At 43.9% G+C, this 17,724-nt stretch overlaps 1 protein-coding gene across 4 annotated transcripts in view; it reads left to right on the forward strand.

The window, feature by feature from the left end:
• Positions 1-17,724, forward strand: part of DOK5 (docking protein 5) — a 44,325-nt gene that overhangs the window by 14,809 nt on the left and 11,792 nt on the right. For 2 of the 4 annotated variants that reach the window (XM_064465260.1, XM_064465264.1), the window contains exons 2-5: positions 5,766-5,873; positions 16,375-16,489; positions 16,569-16,709; positions 17,460-17,649. In XM_064465260.1, the coding sequence (XP_064321330.1) occupies positions 5,766-5,873; positions 16,375-16,489; positions 16,569-16,709; positions 17,460-17,649 (554 nt within the window). The remainder of the gene's footprint in view (positions 1-5,765; positions 5,874-16,374; positions 16,490-16,568; positions 16,710-17,459; positions 17,650-17,724) is intronic. The other 2 variants (XM_064465262.1, XM_064465261.1) reach the window with 2 other exon arrangements.

Below are 17,724 nucleotides of genomic sequence, written 5' to 3' on the forward strand. Positions count from 1 at the left end.
ATCTTTCCACAAATGTGTTTCTCAGGGGAAGGAGAAATCTAGATTATTTTCTTTAGTCCCCCGGAGAAGAAGATAGCCATGATGTAAACCAACTTTGATTTATGTAGTCATTATAGCCTGATCACAATGAATAATGCAATATTGCTTACTCATAACACACTCACATTAAATGGGTATTCGGGGAAAGTGAAATTGTCTTGTTGCCAAGTGCAGCGATATCTTTACAGACGACATGTGGGCAACTTTGCTGCCTATTTTACAAAGCCAGTGAACCAGTCTACGTTTCTATGCACCATTTAAGTCATGCTAAACACATTTCAGTACAAGTGAGATGTGCTTACAGCTATGTGATCCTTTCTAGCAATCCATCCACTTGTAATGGTTTTGTACTTGCTTTATGGGTTTTTTTCAGAATGAAATAGAGCTGAACACAGCTGGGGATGGGGTGGGCAAGGGGCAAAGCTGGGCTGGAAACGTAGAGGCAAGTCATCTTACAGAAGAAATACATTCAAAACATTCCTTTTTGTGAAGTCATGGAACGATTATGGGGTCTTCACTAGAGCCACACAGTCCCATTCAACAGGAAACATAAGGCATCGTCGTACTTGCTGATACCTAGACCTCTTTACTAGAAAGCAGTCCTCCAGTTTTTCGTGAAGAAACAGCTACCTGATGGACATCTACTGCTTCAGACGTGCCTGAGGAGTGAATGTAATTAAATGCATGAGCTGCAATCTGCCTTTGGTGGCAATATTTCATTTTTCTAGATGCAAAGCAAAATTCTAGATCCAGTCTCCTCACAAATTTCCTTCAGGCTAAGAATTCTATTTCAGGGCTCTTTGCCACCTTTTGATTCAGAAGTGACATGCTAAGACTTTTTTTAAAATAGAAGAATTAAGATCCAAACACTTTTAGGAGTAGCTGGATAATTTCCTTTGTGAACAACTCCCCGTTGGAAGGGACCTTGTCCCTGGGACTCCCGTCTGCTGGAGACTCCTTGGCAAAATCCAGCAAAGTGATTTTCCACATGCAGCTGAGGTGCTTCCGTGGGTGAGCTATCCACCAGCCTCGGATAAAGCGGCAGCACTTTTTTCCCCACCAAAAAAAGTAAAAGTTCAGGACACACCGTGAGAAATTTCTTGTGCTATTGTGCTGTGCCTTTACTAGATTATCTGTTTCTCGAGGTTATCAGAGTCACAAAAGACAAGTTCCTGGCAGTAGCCCAGGCTTTCTGGTAATCATCCCAAGCTGCATGATAGCACTTTCAGCTACTGCCTTTAAAAAAAGCAAAGTTTGTTTTTATTTGACAGTGAGTTCAGTGTCCTTGTAAACGCAGCTCATTGGAATTCTTTGTTTTAGGGCAGAGAGCAGAAAAACACAACACAGGAATAAAATAGGGCAGCTTTCCCTGAAGGTTCTCTTGTTTGCAAAGGAGAAATTTGCCAGATGAGACTTTGTGCTGCTGTCCCCGACCTCTATATCCCTCTTAAATAACAAACAAATAAGGGGTGGGATTGTTTGGTCCTGAAATAAAATGGGTTTGCATTGCCATAGGGTAGTGGAAGCTGCATATCTTAGTTTTAGAAAACAGACAGTTTTCAACCCAAGATTTGAAAAAAAGCCTCTCCCTTCCAATTTCTACATATTTGGCTATTTCCAGATGCTTCTTATGATCAGTTGCTGAGCAGAAGTATCGAGGGGCGGGGTAAACTTGCTTTGGACTGACACTGAATTTAGTTTCTAAATTCAAATGTTTGTTTCTTGTGTGGAAGAGTTTGTTCTTCATGTATAAAGAAGGACATTTTTAGGCACTCAAAAATCTAGCTCTTAGTTTTCTTGCTTCTCTGATCAGCTGGGAGGTGGTGAAGGCTGACAGGTCTCCCTCCCCACCCCCATCTCCAGGACAGTCAGGGGGTTTGGGTCATCACGTAGGACGGCAAGCCCCCGGTTTCAGTTTCCCTCTCTGCATGAGAGTATTCACAAAGCACAACCGAACCATGAAACCCAGGAAAGTCAAAAGAAATTTTTCCACTTTACTCAGCCCGATGCTGACCAGTTCCAGCTGAGGTTAATAGCTCCTTCGCTTGACAGTGTATTTCCAGCATCAGAAGGAGCATGGGAACGGCTGAGCAATCCTGCCTGGTTTCGAAGGCATAGCACTGAGGGGCAGGAATCCAGATACTCAGATTGCATCATTCCTTTGAAGTCACTCCTCCTTGGACTTCAGTTCTGCTAATGATTTATATCAGCTGATCTTTAGAGCCAAGAATAGACCTGTTTTGATGTGACCTTGGACGTGCACATTGGGTCACCTATCTGGGGTTTGGATGATCCACGTCATAAACAGTCGCGTTATTTCCCTCAGGGTTTATGTTGTTACCTGTCCGATGGGCTGTTGGAAGCTGAAATTTTCAGGAGAAACCATAGGAAGTAGGTGCTAATTTTTGATACTCAAAATAAATTTTGAGTTAGGCTTTCTCGGAAGATGTGACAGCGAGAGCTTTGTAAGTTTTAGGTGTTATGCAAATGACAGCTATTACTGTTCTCTCGCAGTGCATCAGATCCTGATTTGCTGTTTGGATTATATAATCACTGTCAGCCCAAGTGTTTGGAGTGGAAGTAATTACAGCAGTACTTCCAACTAATTCCTATTCATGGAGTAGTAGTGAAAATGTTGATTTGCGGGATAAGTGAGCTAAGTACTCATGACGGAATAGGCACCTAAGAGCATTTGGGGCTGGTTCTTGTTGCTGCTGCCAAAACAGCTGTAACGATGTAACTTGAAGAAATACTGACAAGTCTCAGACACGTACTAGATCATGATGGCGTCAAAGACCTAATTACTTGCTCTGTGCTGTAGCTCATAACGGGGTCTACCGTTGGCTCTCTGTCTTGGGCACCGCATCATCTCTTCTGTGTGTTGACTGTGTTGAAGGGCTTTCAGTGCTCCTAGGCAGATGCTGCCAAATTGGTTATTCATAGAATCGTAGAATGGTTTGGGTTGGAAGGACCTTTAAAGGTCATCTAATCCAACCCCCCCATTTTTTTATTGCTTTATTGCTAGAGGTTTAGGGTATCATGTAGTTTATGCTCAGTTAAGATGGTGCTGGATGTTCACCCGTGAGATCTATGTGTCATGGGAGCATAGAAATGTGACTGTGATAATAGCACCCATTGTTGATGGCTCCATTATCTCATTTTTGAAGTTGCTAAGCAGGTTTTAAGTGAGCAGGTCTTTTTGAGTTTGTTTATATAAGCTCGGCAGAGTTAACTATCAGATCTCTAACATTAATGGGATTCCGAACTGTATATTCAGGCAAAAAAATTGTTCATTGTCTCTGATCAAAACAAAATACTTTAAACTACTACTGCCGTAGAATCTCTCTGCCTAGAGATTCCCTGAGAGGAGAGAGCTGACTAGCTCATACAGAAGGAGGAGGAAGTTCAGGGGAGGGACCTTCATGACCTGACTTTCCTCCAGGTTGCTCAAGTTAGCATCATGCACACCATTTGTTCTTTATAGGTGTAGTTACTTGGGTCATGATGATTTTTGTCCTGAGGCACTGGCATAATGTATTCTAACCCCGGGACTCTTTTGTTAGAGAATCATTGTAATATGGGAGCGGAACCAAAACTCAGAGACCGGTATTTATATTGTAGGATAATTTGGCTTCCCCGCCCCGGCCCAGCTGTGTCCTGATTCTGATCTAAATCTAAGAATTAGTCTTGGATTAGTCATTGTTGAACTGCAGTAATAAATTCCAGTAGCACCAACTTACAGCCATCTACCATGCTTGACTGAAGTTGATTGCTAATAGTACTTATGCTTCTAGTGGCATTTGGAAGAGCAATAACCGTCCTGGATGTGTGCCCAGCTGGAGGCAGAGCAAAACTTTATTTGCTTCCTTGTGTTAGAATGTTCCTCTCCTGTTCTGCCCCTAATCCTGCGTGTGGCTGAGCTCACCGTTGCAGCTACAGCTTTGGGGTGCTTGCTGACCCAGAGAGGTGCTTCTGAGTGCAAATGGCCCGAGCAGGACATCATCATGCTGTAGTTGTCCTCGTGTGTGTTGTGCAAATGTGTTACTAAAGGATTCTGGTCTCTTCTGTGGGCTTCTAATTGCTGAAGTTAAAACTATAGGTTTTTGAAAAGCAAAAAGGCTGAATTTGACAATTTGATTTTATTTTGATAATCTCTTTTGGGTGGGGCTTTGGATGAGGTTACCTGGGCCCAGCAAACAAGATTGTCAGAAGGCAAATATAGAAAGTCTCCTCCAGTAGAAGTGGGTGCGTATCTGAATTGCTATTTTGGTGGTGAGCTCTCATTTTGGTCAGTCTCTAGTAATTGTTGAACAATTCAATTCAGACCCTTGCATTAAACAGAACGGGTTGAGTGGCCAATAAGCTGGGAAACTGAAAGAAAATCGTGGTAGGTTTAGCTGATGCCTGGCATCAGAGCAGCCTGTCCATATGCTAAATGCTTCTGCAGCTGAGTGGGACAGAAGTCCGAGCGTGTGAGGCAGAATAATAAGGCTGCGGGGAATAACAAGGTTCCCTGAGCATCGTTATAGAAACAGCTAAAAGCTGGTGAAAGAAGCACAGCTGGTTCAACTAACGATCATTTCTGGGCACAGAAATAAAGTTGCAGATGCTTTTCATGGGCAGAATTATTTTGTGCTGACCGCATTGGTTAGAAACCCATCAGGGGTTCAAAGGGTGGAGTTGCCTTGTCTGCTGGTTACCTGTTGGGCGCTGGCTGAGCTGGAGGCAGTGAGATGTTTTGGTGGGTCCCACTGCTGATGACTCCAGTGAATTTGTGCTGGGTTGGAGCTCTGTCAGAGCTGTGAACTACTGGATAACGGCTGCTCAGACTTTTTTTTGCTTTGAAATCAGACTAATTTTAGTTGCGGTTTTGTGTTATTTCTAACTTGCCAGGTGTTACTTTGGAATTACTGATTAAATGTAGGCTGTGAACAGTTGGCAAGGCTTATCATTCTTCCCTTTTATACAGCCAGCATGTTATCCAAGCTGATGGCTATGGTTTTGAATGTAAGAGGATGGTAGAAAGTGCACCACAGCTAAAGAATAGGTGGGAAGATTGCAAGAAATGGTGGTGGAAGTTTGAGAGATGAAGTGGCTTAATGCTGTAGAAGGAAAGGTGTTTTTTTCAACCCCTCTGCACAGACGGAGTCTGCCCCAACTGACTTGATTTTGGATTCAACTGGACCTTGAAAGCAAAATGCCCATTGTCAGAATGGTCGTGTTCTACAGTTAAATGATCTCTCTTTTTCATTACGCAGTAATTCAGTTCCTTCTCCCTTATGTATCCTCATTTACATAGAATATACACTTAGAGTGTTTCCCCTCATACTTGTGTGATGGAAGATCCATTCCTACCTGTCTGCTCAAGCTTTCTTCGTGTCTGTCTTAAGCACTCAAGACAAATCCGCATGGAAAAGAGTGTCACTTGATTTTTGAAAAGCTGTTTCCTAGAAAGCCCTGCGTTTGCAAGCATCGTTACTGCTCTTTCTTCCTAGCACCTTTCATGCAAGCGTGCAACTGTCTCCGTAAGAATTTCTGATTGTATCATAATTCAAAAGAAATAGGACGTAACTATCTGTTAGCTTGATTTTATGTTTTGTCAAAGCTACAGAGAGTCATTAATTGTAGCTCCAGAGCAACTGCAGATTTATGCTTTTAACTTCTATGCAAATATTAGTGATATTCAAGTCATTGGAGATGCGAAGTTTACTCTCTTGTGTTTCTAGATTTACCAGAGATGCTGGTTAGTATTCAAAAAGGCTTCAAGCAAAGGGCCAAAGAGGCTGGAGAAATTCTCAGATGAACGAGCTGCTTACTTTAGATGCTATCACAAGGTAAGACTTGGTAATATGGTTGTTTCTCAAGCTTCTTTTTCATGTACAATCAAGAATAAAATCTGAAGGTGATATGTTTTAATTGGCTTGAAAATTGGAACTTTTTTTACTGTTAAGATCCAAACCCACTTACATGTTCATTCAGTGAAGTAGAGGCAGAGTGAGCGTCCCATTTTCTGCTCTGTAGCAAACGTCTTGCTAAGCTAATGGAAAATGAGTTTATTTCCAGAGAAGGTGTCCTTTTCTCTCTTCAGCCCTTTAAAATCAGATCCGAAAGACTTTGCAATGACTACTACTCTTCATAATTACAACAACAGCCATGTGAGGTGACGTGTGAATTTAAAAAGCTTGGGTACTCAGAGGTTCCCATTGTACTCGGATTTTGCATCTGTGGGAAGACAGTAGGTAGCTACAGAAATGAAGGGCATCGCGCAAATTTTTCTTGCAACGATGATGTGAAAACCTTTGCTAAATTCACCGGTATTAAAAGAATGAAGTTTTCCCCTCTAATCACTTCTCTGGAGTTATGTGCACATTTCATATTCATCTGAGGATTTACATGTGTAATTCTCCTGGGCATGCAGATGAAAATAAGAAACTCTTTAATTTATAATCATTGTTGGCAAAAGCTTAATATATTAGAAGATTACGTGCATAAATTCCTAGGAGTTGGTGAGCACAGCTCAGCTTGAGGCTGATCTGCACGCACTTTGCCGTACGTTTAGGAGGAAATCTGGAGGGAATACTGAATCTGAATTCAGACTCGTCTGTCTACATGCCACATAATTTGTAACTGATCGGTCATAAAACCCGTGGCTACTGGTAGCTAAGTCATGCCCAGAAATAGCTGATTCAAATTTATATTAAGCAACTTTCAAAAGTAATGAGAAGTGCGTCTTTGCTTTTTAATTTGCTGTGTGCGAGGGTTGCGCAGGACAATTTCCAGCTTTGTGTGAAATGTTGTGGTTATGTTAATATGGCTCTGTCAATTATTGATGCAAATCTGTATTTCTTCCGTTGTATTAATGCAATATATCAGCAGCACATGCAGGCTTGATGTTCGGATTAGGTAATGGATATCAAATCCATGAGGAATCTAAATGAGGCTGGATTTTCTTCTTTTTTTTCAAGAAAATCAGCAGGTTAACATTTACTTGTTGTGCGTGAAACCTAACGGCAGTTTCCTACGTCTGGATCTGCAGACTAAAGCGCCATAGAAAGTCCCACTAGCTTTGAGGGTTTTTCAGCTTTAAGTCAAGCTTAGTCTATAGTTAACTGTTACTTAGTATTAAACCATTGCTTCTTCTATAAATTTAGTACCTGGATTTCTGCGGTAGCTTATTCGACAGGAATAAACAATGGTCAGATTCCACAATCAGTTGCCTTTGGAGGAGTAAAACAAACTTGAATGCAGGTCGCTTAAATGTAGTGTGCACTCCTGAAAGCACTGGTTCCGGCTGGAGTGAACTGATAGGTGATATCCTAAGTCTCCTTTTCAGGAACTGGAGGGCGGTGTCTTGGGGTCTGAGTCTCACGCTGGGTATGCCTGAGATGATCAGTCTGAGCTTGTATGGTTTTTCGGTGGGTTGGACCTGCTGAGCTGGACTGCCAGCCCCAGAGCTCTGAGCCCTTCCCCCCAACGTCTGTCTGCTTCACGTCCCAGGTATGCAAACCCAAATCACGGGATGCATTGCTGAGGTTTCTGCCAGAAAGCCTGTAGTCCTCCTGTATAAAAAGGACAGATCTCTCTTCCTAACGCCACGTTGGCCTGGAGACTGTGGATGAGCTTGCTGGGAGCCACTGGGGTGGAGACAGGCTGGGCAGCGATCTCGCTGCCGTTTGTGGGCGCTACCTGGGAGCGTTGCCGTCAGCATTTGTTCTCCACGTGTATTGCTCCTCTTTGCCACTCTGTAATGAAGCAGTGCTAACCAGTCATAGAATCGTAGGATCACTGAGGTTGGAAAAGACCTCTAGGATCGTCAAGTCCAACCATCAACCCAACACCCCCAGGCCTCCTAAACCATGCAGTTAAAATGTGGTTGCCCAGGACAGTAGGTTGTCACTCATGAAGCGCTGCTGTTTGGCAGGGGGGCTCTGCAGTGTCCCCATTTTTCCACTGTGATGGTAAATGAGGCTGTCTTCTAGTTCTAGAGTCATCAGCTATACAAGTTGACGGGTCCTGTTTATTTTTAACGAACCTTATTTGAAAGGAAGCTAATGAATATTAAATAGCATTTTTCTGGCAAAAATGTGTTTCCCTTACAAAGAGCACAGGTGGCTAAAAATGAGGTGTTTTTTTTTAAAAGCTTTGTAAATGTGTGATATTCTAAGGTGGTGAATAGTGCAGCTTCTAACAGTATTAAATATGAGGTGTTGAAAAAGGAGAACATGTCACTACTGCTCTGTACTGCTCTATAGTTGAACTGATTCTTATAAATAGTAGAGCTAATTATTAATTTAAAAAACCCAACAAACAGCTTAATATGGCAGAGCCTTCAACTAACACTACTTGTCACCTGTTTTTGATGTATAATGTTAACGGGACTGCGGTACTCAAGACATCATCCAGAAGTCCGGGATAGCCGTTGCTGTTGTCCGGTTGTTCATTTGGCCAGCGAGGGCGACTGTTGCAGTAACAGCCTGCCGGTGCGTAGGCGCTTTTCTGTGACTAAATCTAATTCTGTCACTCGCGGACAGAAGGCTGCTTCTCGCCATCTCTGACAATAAAGCTAATCCTACAAATGAGAAGCCCAGCCAGTCCTGTTAACACGTCAAGTGTCACTGTGTCATAAGCTTGTGCTAATGAATCTAAGGACGAATGCAGTTCAGTCTGATGGATGATGCTGTAAGAGGAAAACCTCACTTATCGATTACCAGTGTTTCAGAAATACGGTCATTAACTTCCTACCTGGGTTCTCAAGTGATTCTCAAACGCCGTGGAGAGCTGCATCAACTCTAGAAAACTGAGGAGCCCCCACCCACCCCATCAGTCTCAGGGAAGGTTTAATCCATCATAAAACTGTAAAGGGTAGAAAAAGAAAATGATGAATGGAGCTAATTTTTCAATAGCACCTGCCTCCTTCACTGAAGTGTTAAATTGCTTCATTTTGTTGCCTTTTTATTTTTTTTCCCCGTGATGAATGAACGTGCAAATATTACTTCGATTTATTAGTGGAAAGAGTCTGTCCAGAGCATTCGTTCTGTTGGCACCGTGGTGGTACCGGTCACCGAAGCCGAGCTGCTGTGGACTGAGACCGTGCAACACCTCCTTGGCACCTTTATCCCCTCAAGGCCTCTCCTTTATCCGCTCGAAGTCTGGGTCACAAGAGGCTTTCTGAGGTGTCTCGTTCCTCTCGCATTGGGGGGTCCAATTTGTTTGCGTTTGAATCTGTGACGTACGTGTCCTCTCCTGCAGCCCTGCACCGGAGGCTGAGTTTTGACGTCCTTGCCGCTCAAAGTTTAAAACAACAAAAGAAATACGTACTTTTTTTTTCCCCCTTCTAATACTGACCTTTACATACTTTCTAATCTTGTCCTAATTTTTTAAACATGGAAAGGTTAAAGTGTCCTAAAATACGGGTCACCTGAGAACAGTCATCTGTAGCTTATGAAGCGAATTTGAAGTCTGCATACACAAAATTGCCCACTTAATTCATTTGGTCCCACAAGGGAGAGAAAATAATTAGGCTCCCGACTACAAAATCTACGCAGAGAGTTGCCTTTCAGGTAGCTGTCTAGTTTGCACTTGGTAAATGTAAATAATCGACCACAAATTACCATAAGCTTTAACAAAACAATATTGGAGGAAGGAAGAAAATATTATTTCTCCAAGAGACTTTTGGCTTTGCAGTGTGCGGGAAGAATCCGTAATATTCCAACAGAAAACCGGCTAATTGCATACCGGTGACAGGAATGTATTGATTCCTCGAGGGGATCTAAGTTTTAATCCGATTGTATTAATCTTGCCTTGAAACAGCAGAAGTAATTTAAACAGTCTTTCTGTCTAGTTATGGAATAATCCATTTGGAAAATTGAATTGTGTAATTTGTAATTGTTTTCCAAGCTCGCTAATGCAAAACTGTATCGGTAGCAAATTAAATGTTTAAAGTATGACCACTCTGCTAATAGCTGGCTGTTAAACATTTATTTTAATGAATACTATCACTTACTGTGAATGAAATGTCTGCTTTGAGGCTTTAAAAGAATTAAAGTAACTTGTCAGGGTATTTTGGTATCTTCGCTGTAGCGCGGCGTCGGCGGGGCACGTGTGTGTGCTTCCGTACGGAAGGACGTAGCTTGTGCCTGGCTCCCCTGATCCTGTGACTGAGAGGGATGGCAAAAACCGAGCCTCTAAATCTGGTAGCTCTTCCTGGCTTTAATTTCTTCGAATAAGCCAGCGTGGGACTACAGCGGGGTTGTGGCCGGCGTGTGTGCGATTGTATACGTGAGCAAGTGAAAACCAGCGGCTGATGATTTATCCCACTGAAGAAAGGGAGGTATAGGCGTGGCTGTAGATTTAATATATTTATATTTTTAAATATTTTTTTAAAACTATAAAATTTTAGTATGTTTTGTATACTTAGCAAGTTAGATATGTACAGGTGAATCTTATGAGCAGGACTGGGCTGGAATTGCAGCAGCAGGAGCAGCATTTCCCATTAAACATTCCCCCGGCAGGTCCTGGGAAGTGTTCTACCTCTACTCGTCACGGGGGGAATTTTCAGGAAGCCCAGACAGAAGCACAAAGTCCTTAATTAAGATTAAATCACAAGATACTTGAAAACCATTGAATGTGGCAGTTGTGTAGGCAATAAATATACTCCCTTGTGTTGTGCTCTGAAAGGCTGCCCATATTTGAGAATTATGTACTAATTCAAACAATAGTTTGAATGCTAAAGACCGTTTTTAGTAAACTGTGTGTGTGGCATGTTTTTGAGGGGAATGGGAGAGGTGGAAGAATTTGCCTGGGTGTATCTAGTCGGGGGGAAGCTCTGCCTGTGCTGTCGGCTGGGAAATGAGTGATTAATCCCTGCTGCTGCTTCAGGGCTCTCTTACCACACAGCTCTGCAAGTATTTTAGTTTTTAATCTAAAGAAATGTATTTCAGTTTTATGGATTGTCATCTTAACATAAAAGAGGCTTGAAAGTAAAGGGGAGGGGAGAAGTATGCAAAGGAAGGTCTTCAACCCCTAAGAAAATATCATTCTTTTTGTGATTTCTTTGTTACTACCGTCTTGGGTCTGCTATTTGTGGTGTACCCACCTTTTTAGAATTAAATTTATAAATGTACATTTCTTATTAATCTCAGCCAAATAAAACACACATGGATTAAACTAATGATGAAAACACTGCTTTGCAAGAGCCTGGCAGGCTGAGAGTTATTTAAAAAATGCCAAAAAAAGAGACTTCAGCCTCAAATATTTGCAGGTGTTTGGTGTCTGCTCCTGACTCCTTTCCAAACGCGCGGTGGAGGGGATGTTAGCAGCCTGCCACTTCTTCAGTGTGAATTCGGTGCATATGTGCCAGACAATTTGAACCATCTGTTGCATAAGGGTGAGCAACAGGAAGGCTATTTAGGCACCTGGGATAACGGTGGTGCTTTGAAGCACCTTGCTGGGTGTCACAGCAGGTCCAACGGCAAGTGGTCTTTAGGCAGCTTCCCCCCCAGGAGGGCACGTGCGCTGTTGAGCCTTGGCAGCAGGAGTAGCTGCTTGGCTAAAGCTGGATCTTGCCAGAAAGGGGGTATTACCATACTGGAGTACCTCTGAACCGCTCGCTCCCGAAAGGGAAGAGAGGTCAGCTGCTTATCAGGTGTGTATTTGCCAGACATAAAAAGCTGTGTCCAGGACAGAAGGCACGTGTGAGCTGGAAGACTGAATTCCAGTGACTCTTCTGCATGCTGTCACTTGTGCCGCTGACTTCAGAGTCCCAGAGCGCCAGATTTTGTCCATCTGTTATTCTCCCTGTGGCTGCTAGGTCTGGTACTGAAGAAAATCTTAGTCTAAACCCAGCTGGGAAGAGCCTAGAGTTGTGTGCATATTACCGTAGACATTTGGACCTGGGTCAGGGGTCAGAATCGGGGGCTACCTGTCTGCCGCGCTTCAAAGGGAGATGCTTTGGTGTCAGCTTGTGCAGCTCAACAGAAGCAAAATGCCATCAGGAAATCTTCACACGCATGTGAAGGCTTTCAGTCCGTGCTGTGTGAAATGCCATTATACGAGAGCGCTCAAGCAGTCAATGCAGCACAAAATAACCCAGGAGCTGCCAAATGTTGTAGCTAGTGTTTCTCCAAATATAAATACCCTTTTTTCCCAGTTCAGAGCTAAAACGTGAGTTACAAAGGATTTGATGGTCAGTGAAATTAATGACACAATAGTATTGGTTTCAGCATTTCTTCAAGATATCGCCCAAGGGCTGAAATGGCCTGTGATTTTATTTGACCAGGCTGCGAGCCAGGGCTCTCGGCACGTGGCCGCTGTGCTTTGCGGTGCAGGCAGCCTGCGTTCGCACGGGGCCTGAGGTGATTCCTGGAAGCCCCTGGCTTCCCCCACGCTGCTGCAGCGCGCGGGCTTCTCTTGGGCGCCCGTCCTGTCCCTCCTCCCGGCATACAGCACGCGGAGGTAGAGGCAAAGTGATGAGGCTTAGGGTAGAGCTTCGTAATCACATTAAGAAAATAATCCTCATATAATTAAGTTGTTCATGTTCAGCCCATCTCCGTGCCCCTTTTTCCTTCCTCCTTTCCCTGTACACCCCCCCTGCAGACCCAGGGAAAAGCCCGTCACCCTGAGTTGCCCTTGCACTAACACTCATGTGCTCTCTGTCTTCGTCCCCTGCTCTTATGTTGACTTAGGGAGAGTTTTTGCTTAGAGAGATGAATTAACCGCTGGTTGATACCCCAGAAAAGCAAAATAGACTGCTGTGAATACTGCCAAGGCAACAGATAGGTGATAAATAATGTCTTGGATAATCTGCATTGCCTTCTTCATAACACGGTATGCTTAGAGGGAGTACAGTAATAAAAAGCAAAGGTAGAGAAGGCATATTCAAATGAAAACAAATTTTTCTCTTCAGAAGGATGAACTTTGGGATTTCAAGCATGAGCTGATTCTTGTAAAACCTCTATTGGAATATATTACTCTGTATTTGTGATTACAAGGAAGTACTTTACTGCAGTAACTGGCTGTTGAGAGGAATTTATGATAAGGAAAAAAATTACTGCTATTCTCAGCTCCAAAACAATAATGCCATTATATCCATGCTTTTTTTTTTTTCTATTTAGTTGTTTCTAAAGGGGAATGCAGGAGTTGTGAGTTATGCTGCCCTGAGGTCAAGTCACCCCAGTACCATACTTCTGGACACCTTGAGTTTTGCGCAACTCCCTAATGGTCCGCTAAAGTGATGTAGCATAAGGTGGCTGTCCTCGCTCGGTGGGAGAAGTGACATCGCTGTGCTGGGCCACAGGATGGAGGAGGAGCTGCTGTGTAACTTTTGGTAAAGCTTTTCTTGACTGGGAGACCTAAAGAAAGAAAATTCTTTGTTGCAAGGCACGTCCGTGGCTCTGTCCTGCTCTGTGTGCTGGGTAGATCTTGCTGGAATGACCAGCTGCTTCTGATGCGAAGCCCCAGGCTGGAGGGAGACCGCAGGTGTCTGAGATATTGGCAGGAGCAAATCTCGGTCCGCGTGGCTGGGTTCAGAGGTGATGCCGTCCTAGAGCTGCACTGTGGACATGACACGTAAGCAACAGTGGCTGGAAGCCTTGGGGTGTGTAAGGGTGAGCTGGGGACTGTAGTGCGAGACTGGGAAGTACAGGATGTCTCTAGTGGTACAGAAATGAGAGGAAATGGGTGACGGCTACTCGGTGCGAGGGACGCGGAGACTGCAGGAGCTCAGGCAGGGAGGCTGGGCAGTAGCTGCAGCTCGCAGCCCCAGTGAGAATAAACCGTGGCGACTCGGGGGGGGTAAAGCGTGGTCTTAGGGATGCTGGGAGTGGTGAAGGTAAGATGTACAAGGCTGGAGTCATGGTGAAGAAAACGGTGATCAGAAATGTCTCTCCCTTTTTGCAGACAAAGCAAATGCTTTAATCTTGTCTTCCTCCCGTTCCCAGCGGCGTTACGGACATCTGCTCCCATCTGGCCTGGAGGTGCCTGCCTCGGCCTGGACACAGGGACGCTGGTGGCACCGTTTGCGTTGGTTGGTCTTTCCTAGCCCTGCGCGGTAGCTAGCAGCCCCCCACACGGGCAGGCGGCCCTTGCCTCCCTCGCTGGGACGTAGGGCATCTCCCTGCCGGGGGCTCTGGCAGCACGTGCTACCCATCACCGGGGGCTGACGGGGGGCGTGGGCAGCACCTGACCGGTCGGTATTTCTGAGCCTCCTGACTGCTGAAAGCGCTTTTGGCTCCTGAGCCAGCCCGGAGAGGCGATGTGCTGTTCCCTGACGAGTTATAAACCTTTCATGATCCCACTGAGCTCAGTCCTTGGGATTCTTCACACTAGAGACAATTACAGGGATATCCAGCAGTAGGAGTGCAGCACGCCTGAGTTTAAGAAATAAGCTTTCCATTAGGACAAATCCTAGATAGCTAAATGGTTCGTTACCTGGACGTGTGGCTACATTCTGCTTCTGCTAAGTTTTGCGCTCGTAGGTACAAAACTTCATTAGCACGTTCACCTGCAGAAAATGTCAGTGTGCTCAGTATGAAGATCAGGGTGGTTGCTGCCCTGAATGAAAGAGTTTAGCTCTTTTTTTCCCCTTGCATTTGAATCCTTTCTTGGCATATGAGAAAAATATATGAGAGTTGAACTTGGCAGCTGGCAATTTGTGCTTGACCTGTCATGTGCTGAGCACGACGGGAATAGGTTATGACAGATTTGTCATATTTAACAATGAGTTTCTCGGTGTCTTGTTAGCACTGGGGGATGTGCTTCCATCACAGGATTTCCTGGAAGAGCAAGAAATGCTCATGCAAAATTAAGCACAGTTAGGGAGTCTCGGTTTTGACACTTCTCAAAATCTTGAACCCGGAGGCTATAAAAACCTGAGTTCTAAATTTGGCAGCTGTGCAGAAGTTTGGTGTGTTCCCCGTGGGACGTTCCTTCCATTATTTCCTTCTGCTGCTGCCCCTAGAGTGAGTTTCCGGACATTGGATGTGTTGCTTATTTTCATTTTGGAGAGACATTGGCCACCAACTGCAATTTGTTCCTTCCACTCACAGTACAACAACCTTTTCAGGGGCTCTTGCTTAAAAATGTGCTTTTGGCTGTCTGGTCTCCCCTGCTAGAAGGGACCGGGCAAGAAATTGAGTCCTAGAAGAAAGTGCCTTAGGGTGAGGGGCCAGAGAGATGCGGTGGGTGTGCTGCTGAACCCGCGATGCTCTGGAGGCGCGGTTGCTGTTGCCAGACCCTACAGCGCTGATAACTCTTTATAATTCCTCAGTCTTACCTATAAGGCCACAGCTGTATTTCTTTGTTTAGAGTTGGCACAGTTCGATGTGAGCCTATTCCGCCGCACTAATGAGAGCAAAGCAGTGAAGTTGTTAGGCTGTACAGCTTTGAGAACGTTTCTGTTAAATCTCCCCTCTTTCTCTCTCTATTCAACCCCTACCATGTAACAGAGTCGCTGAAATGTTTTCTGACGGTGAATATTTAAATATACCTTCCTGATTCCCCGTCTGGGTGTTAACCTTTATATTAAAAGGAATTTAAATAATGAAGAATTCCTCCTCAGTCAAATTTAGGAGTGTTACTTATGGTCGTGAGGGTGAAAAGTGGATGTTAGAAATACGAAGCAACGTTAGTATGTATTTACTAAAGCTGTATACAAGGTAACAGATACATGTTTATATTTTTTTGGCGTGAGAGCTATTTTTCCAATCAGTTTTTGGCAACCAAGCAACAGAAATCTGTGTTTACAAGCCTGTGAATCTTTAAAGCTAAAAAGCTTTCTAATGACTAAAACTGTGATTTTGTATTTTTTGAGTTGACCGTTCTAACAAATCAACTTTCCATCAAAAACTAACTTAGAGAGCAGCTTTTCACCGTTCTTACAGTTTTGTCCTCCACGATGAAAGCTGTACTGGGACCGGACGTGCTCCTCCAAGCGGGTGAATCCTTTAGATTTGTATCTTCACCTCTCTTTGCTTCTGCTGCATCAGGTTGGTCTTTCTCGTGTCCTTCACGTAAATGTTTCTCAAACTGGAGTGAGCTTTAACTCTGCCTGCCTCTTGGTTAAAATCCTGTTCGGACGGGGTTGCACTGAAGCTCATGTGCAGACAAGAGAGAACTGGAGGACGTGGCTGCTTCATCATCCAGGGTCTTCAGGTTGATTGTCTGAGGCGATTCATGTCAAGGCTGCATTTCTTTAAGAGCAATCACAGGCGTGTTCATGCTCTCGCTCCTTTTCTGTCCTTTGCAACATGGTAGAATTCTTTTCTCTCCTTCCCCAGTCAATAATGGATGTATATCTTCTCAAGCTCCTAATTAAAACTCCAAATTGTGCTTTTCCAGGTCACAGAGCTCAATAACGTGAAGAATATATTACGAATGCCAAAAAGCACAAAGAAGCATGCTGTTGGGATTTATTTTAATGATGACACATCGAAAACCTTTGCTTGTGAGTCAGGTGGGTAAAACGGCAACGCGCATTAGAAAACATAAGAGCATTAACTGTGAAATTATGGATGTATTATACCTACGCACAGATGTTCTGGGCATTTATACAGAACTTGAGGCAGATGAGTGGTGCAAGGTGCTGCAGATGGAGTGTCTTGGAACACGAATTAACGACATTAGCCTTGGAGAGCCTGACCTGCTGGCATCTGGAGTAGAGAGAGAGCAGAGTGGTAGGTACATAAATGTTGACCTTTTAAATCTTTAATTGCATTATTATAAAGCCTTTTGGACTGTGCATGTGAATATCAGAAATAAATCGGTGCAAAATTGTTTTTCCAAGCGCCGCCTTCCTGTTTTGGGGGGGTTCTTTTGTTTGGGGTTTTCTTGGCTTTTGGGTTTTTTTAATTGCTACCAGAGTTAATAAGAAAGGTAACTAGAATTCTTTTGGAGTAGCATTTTTTTACTTTCCCAGACAAGTTAGTTGCTCTTGGAGACGGGCGCTATCTTCTCCTATGTGTTTCCTTGTATGGTGCCTGTACAACAGTTTCAGTGTGCGACTGAGGCTCTTTGGCAACACTGTAGAGCAAATAATAAATGGTAATTGCATGCAAAACCTCAGCCCACGGCCTCTTCGCTTTCCTATGCAAATTAATGAATTACATGCACAAATGCAATGACAATGTATTTATTCATGCACACAATTTTGTTAATTGTTTGCAAATATCGGGATTATGATGGTGCAGTTCTCTTTGCTATCTGAATGCACGCACAAACGTTTGATGCCCTCTGAGTGCAGCATTCTGACTGCCCCAGACATGGAGTTTATGGAGTTATTGGATGGAATTGAGTCTTTGTTTTTTAATTAATTGTTGAAAGTGGAAATAAGATCTTGTATTAGAGGTGGAAAATAGGAAATTCCTTTAATGACTTGTACATTTAATGGGCAGGGATTTTAGACTAACCTTTTGTTTTTCTCCCAGAGAGATTCAATGTGTATTTGATGCCATCCCCTAATTTAGATGTGCATGGGGAATGTACCTTGCAGATAACATTTGAGAATATCTGTCTTTGGGACATCCAGAATCCCAGAGTAAAACTCATCTCTTGGCCATTAAGTGCCCTCCGACGCTACGGGCGGGACCCATCTTGGTTCACGTTTGAAGCAGGGAGGTAGGTGTGTGTTTGCTGTCCTGCGTTGCTTTCCTCGGTGGTGCTGGGTGGTGCTCTGGACCCACTCCCAGAGGT

The sequence above is a fragment of the Phalacrocorax carbo genome, chromosome 14 (genome assembly GCF_963921805.1).
Source record: "Phalacrocorax carbo chromosome 14, bPhaCar2.1, whole genome shotgun sequence".
In the NCBI taxonomy this organism is placed as follows: Eukaryota; Metazoa; Chordata; class Aves; order Suliformes; family Phalacrocoracidae; genus Phalacrocorax; species Phalacrocorax carbo.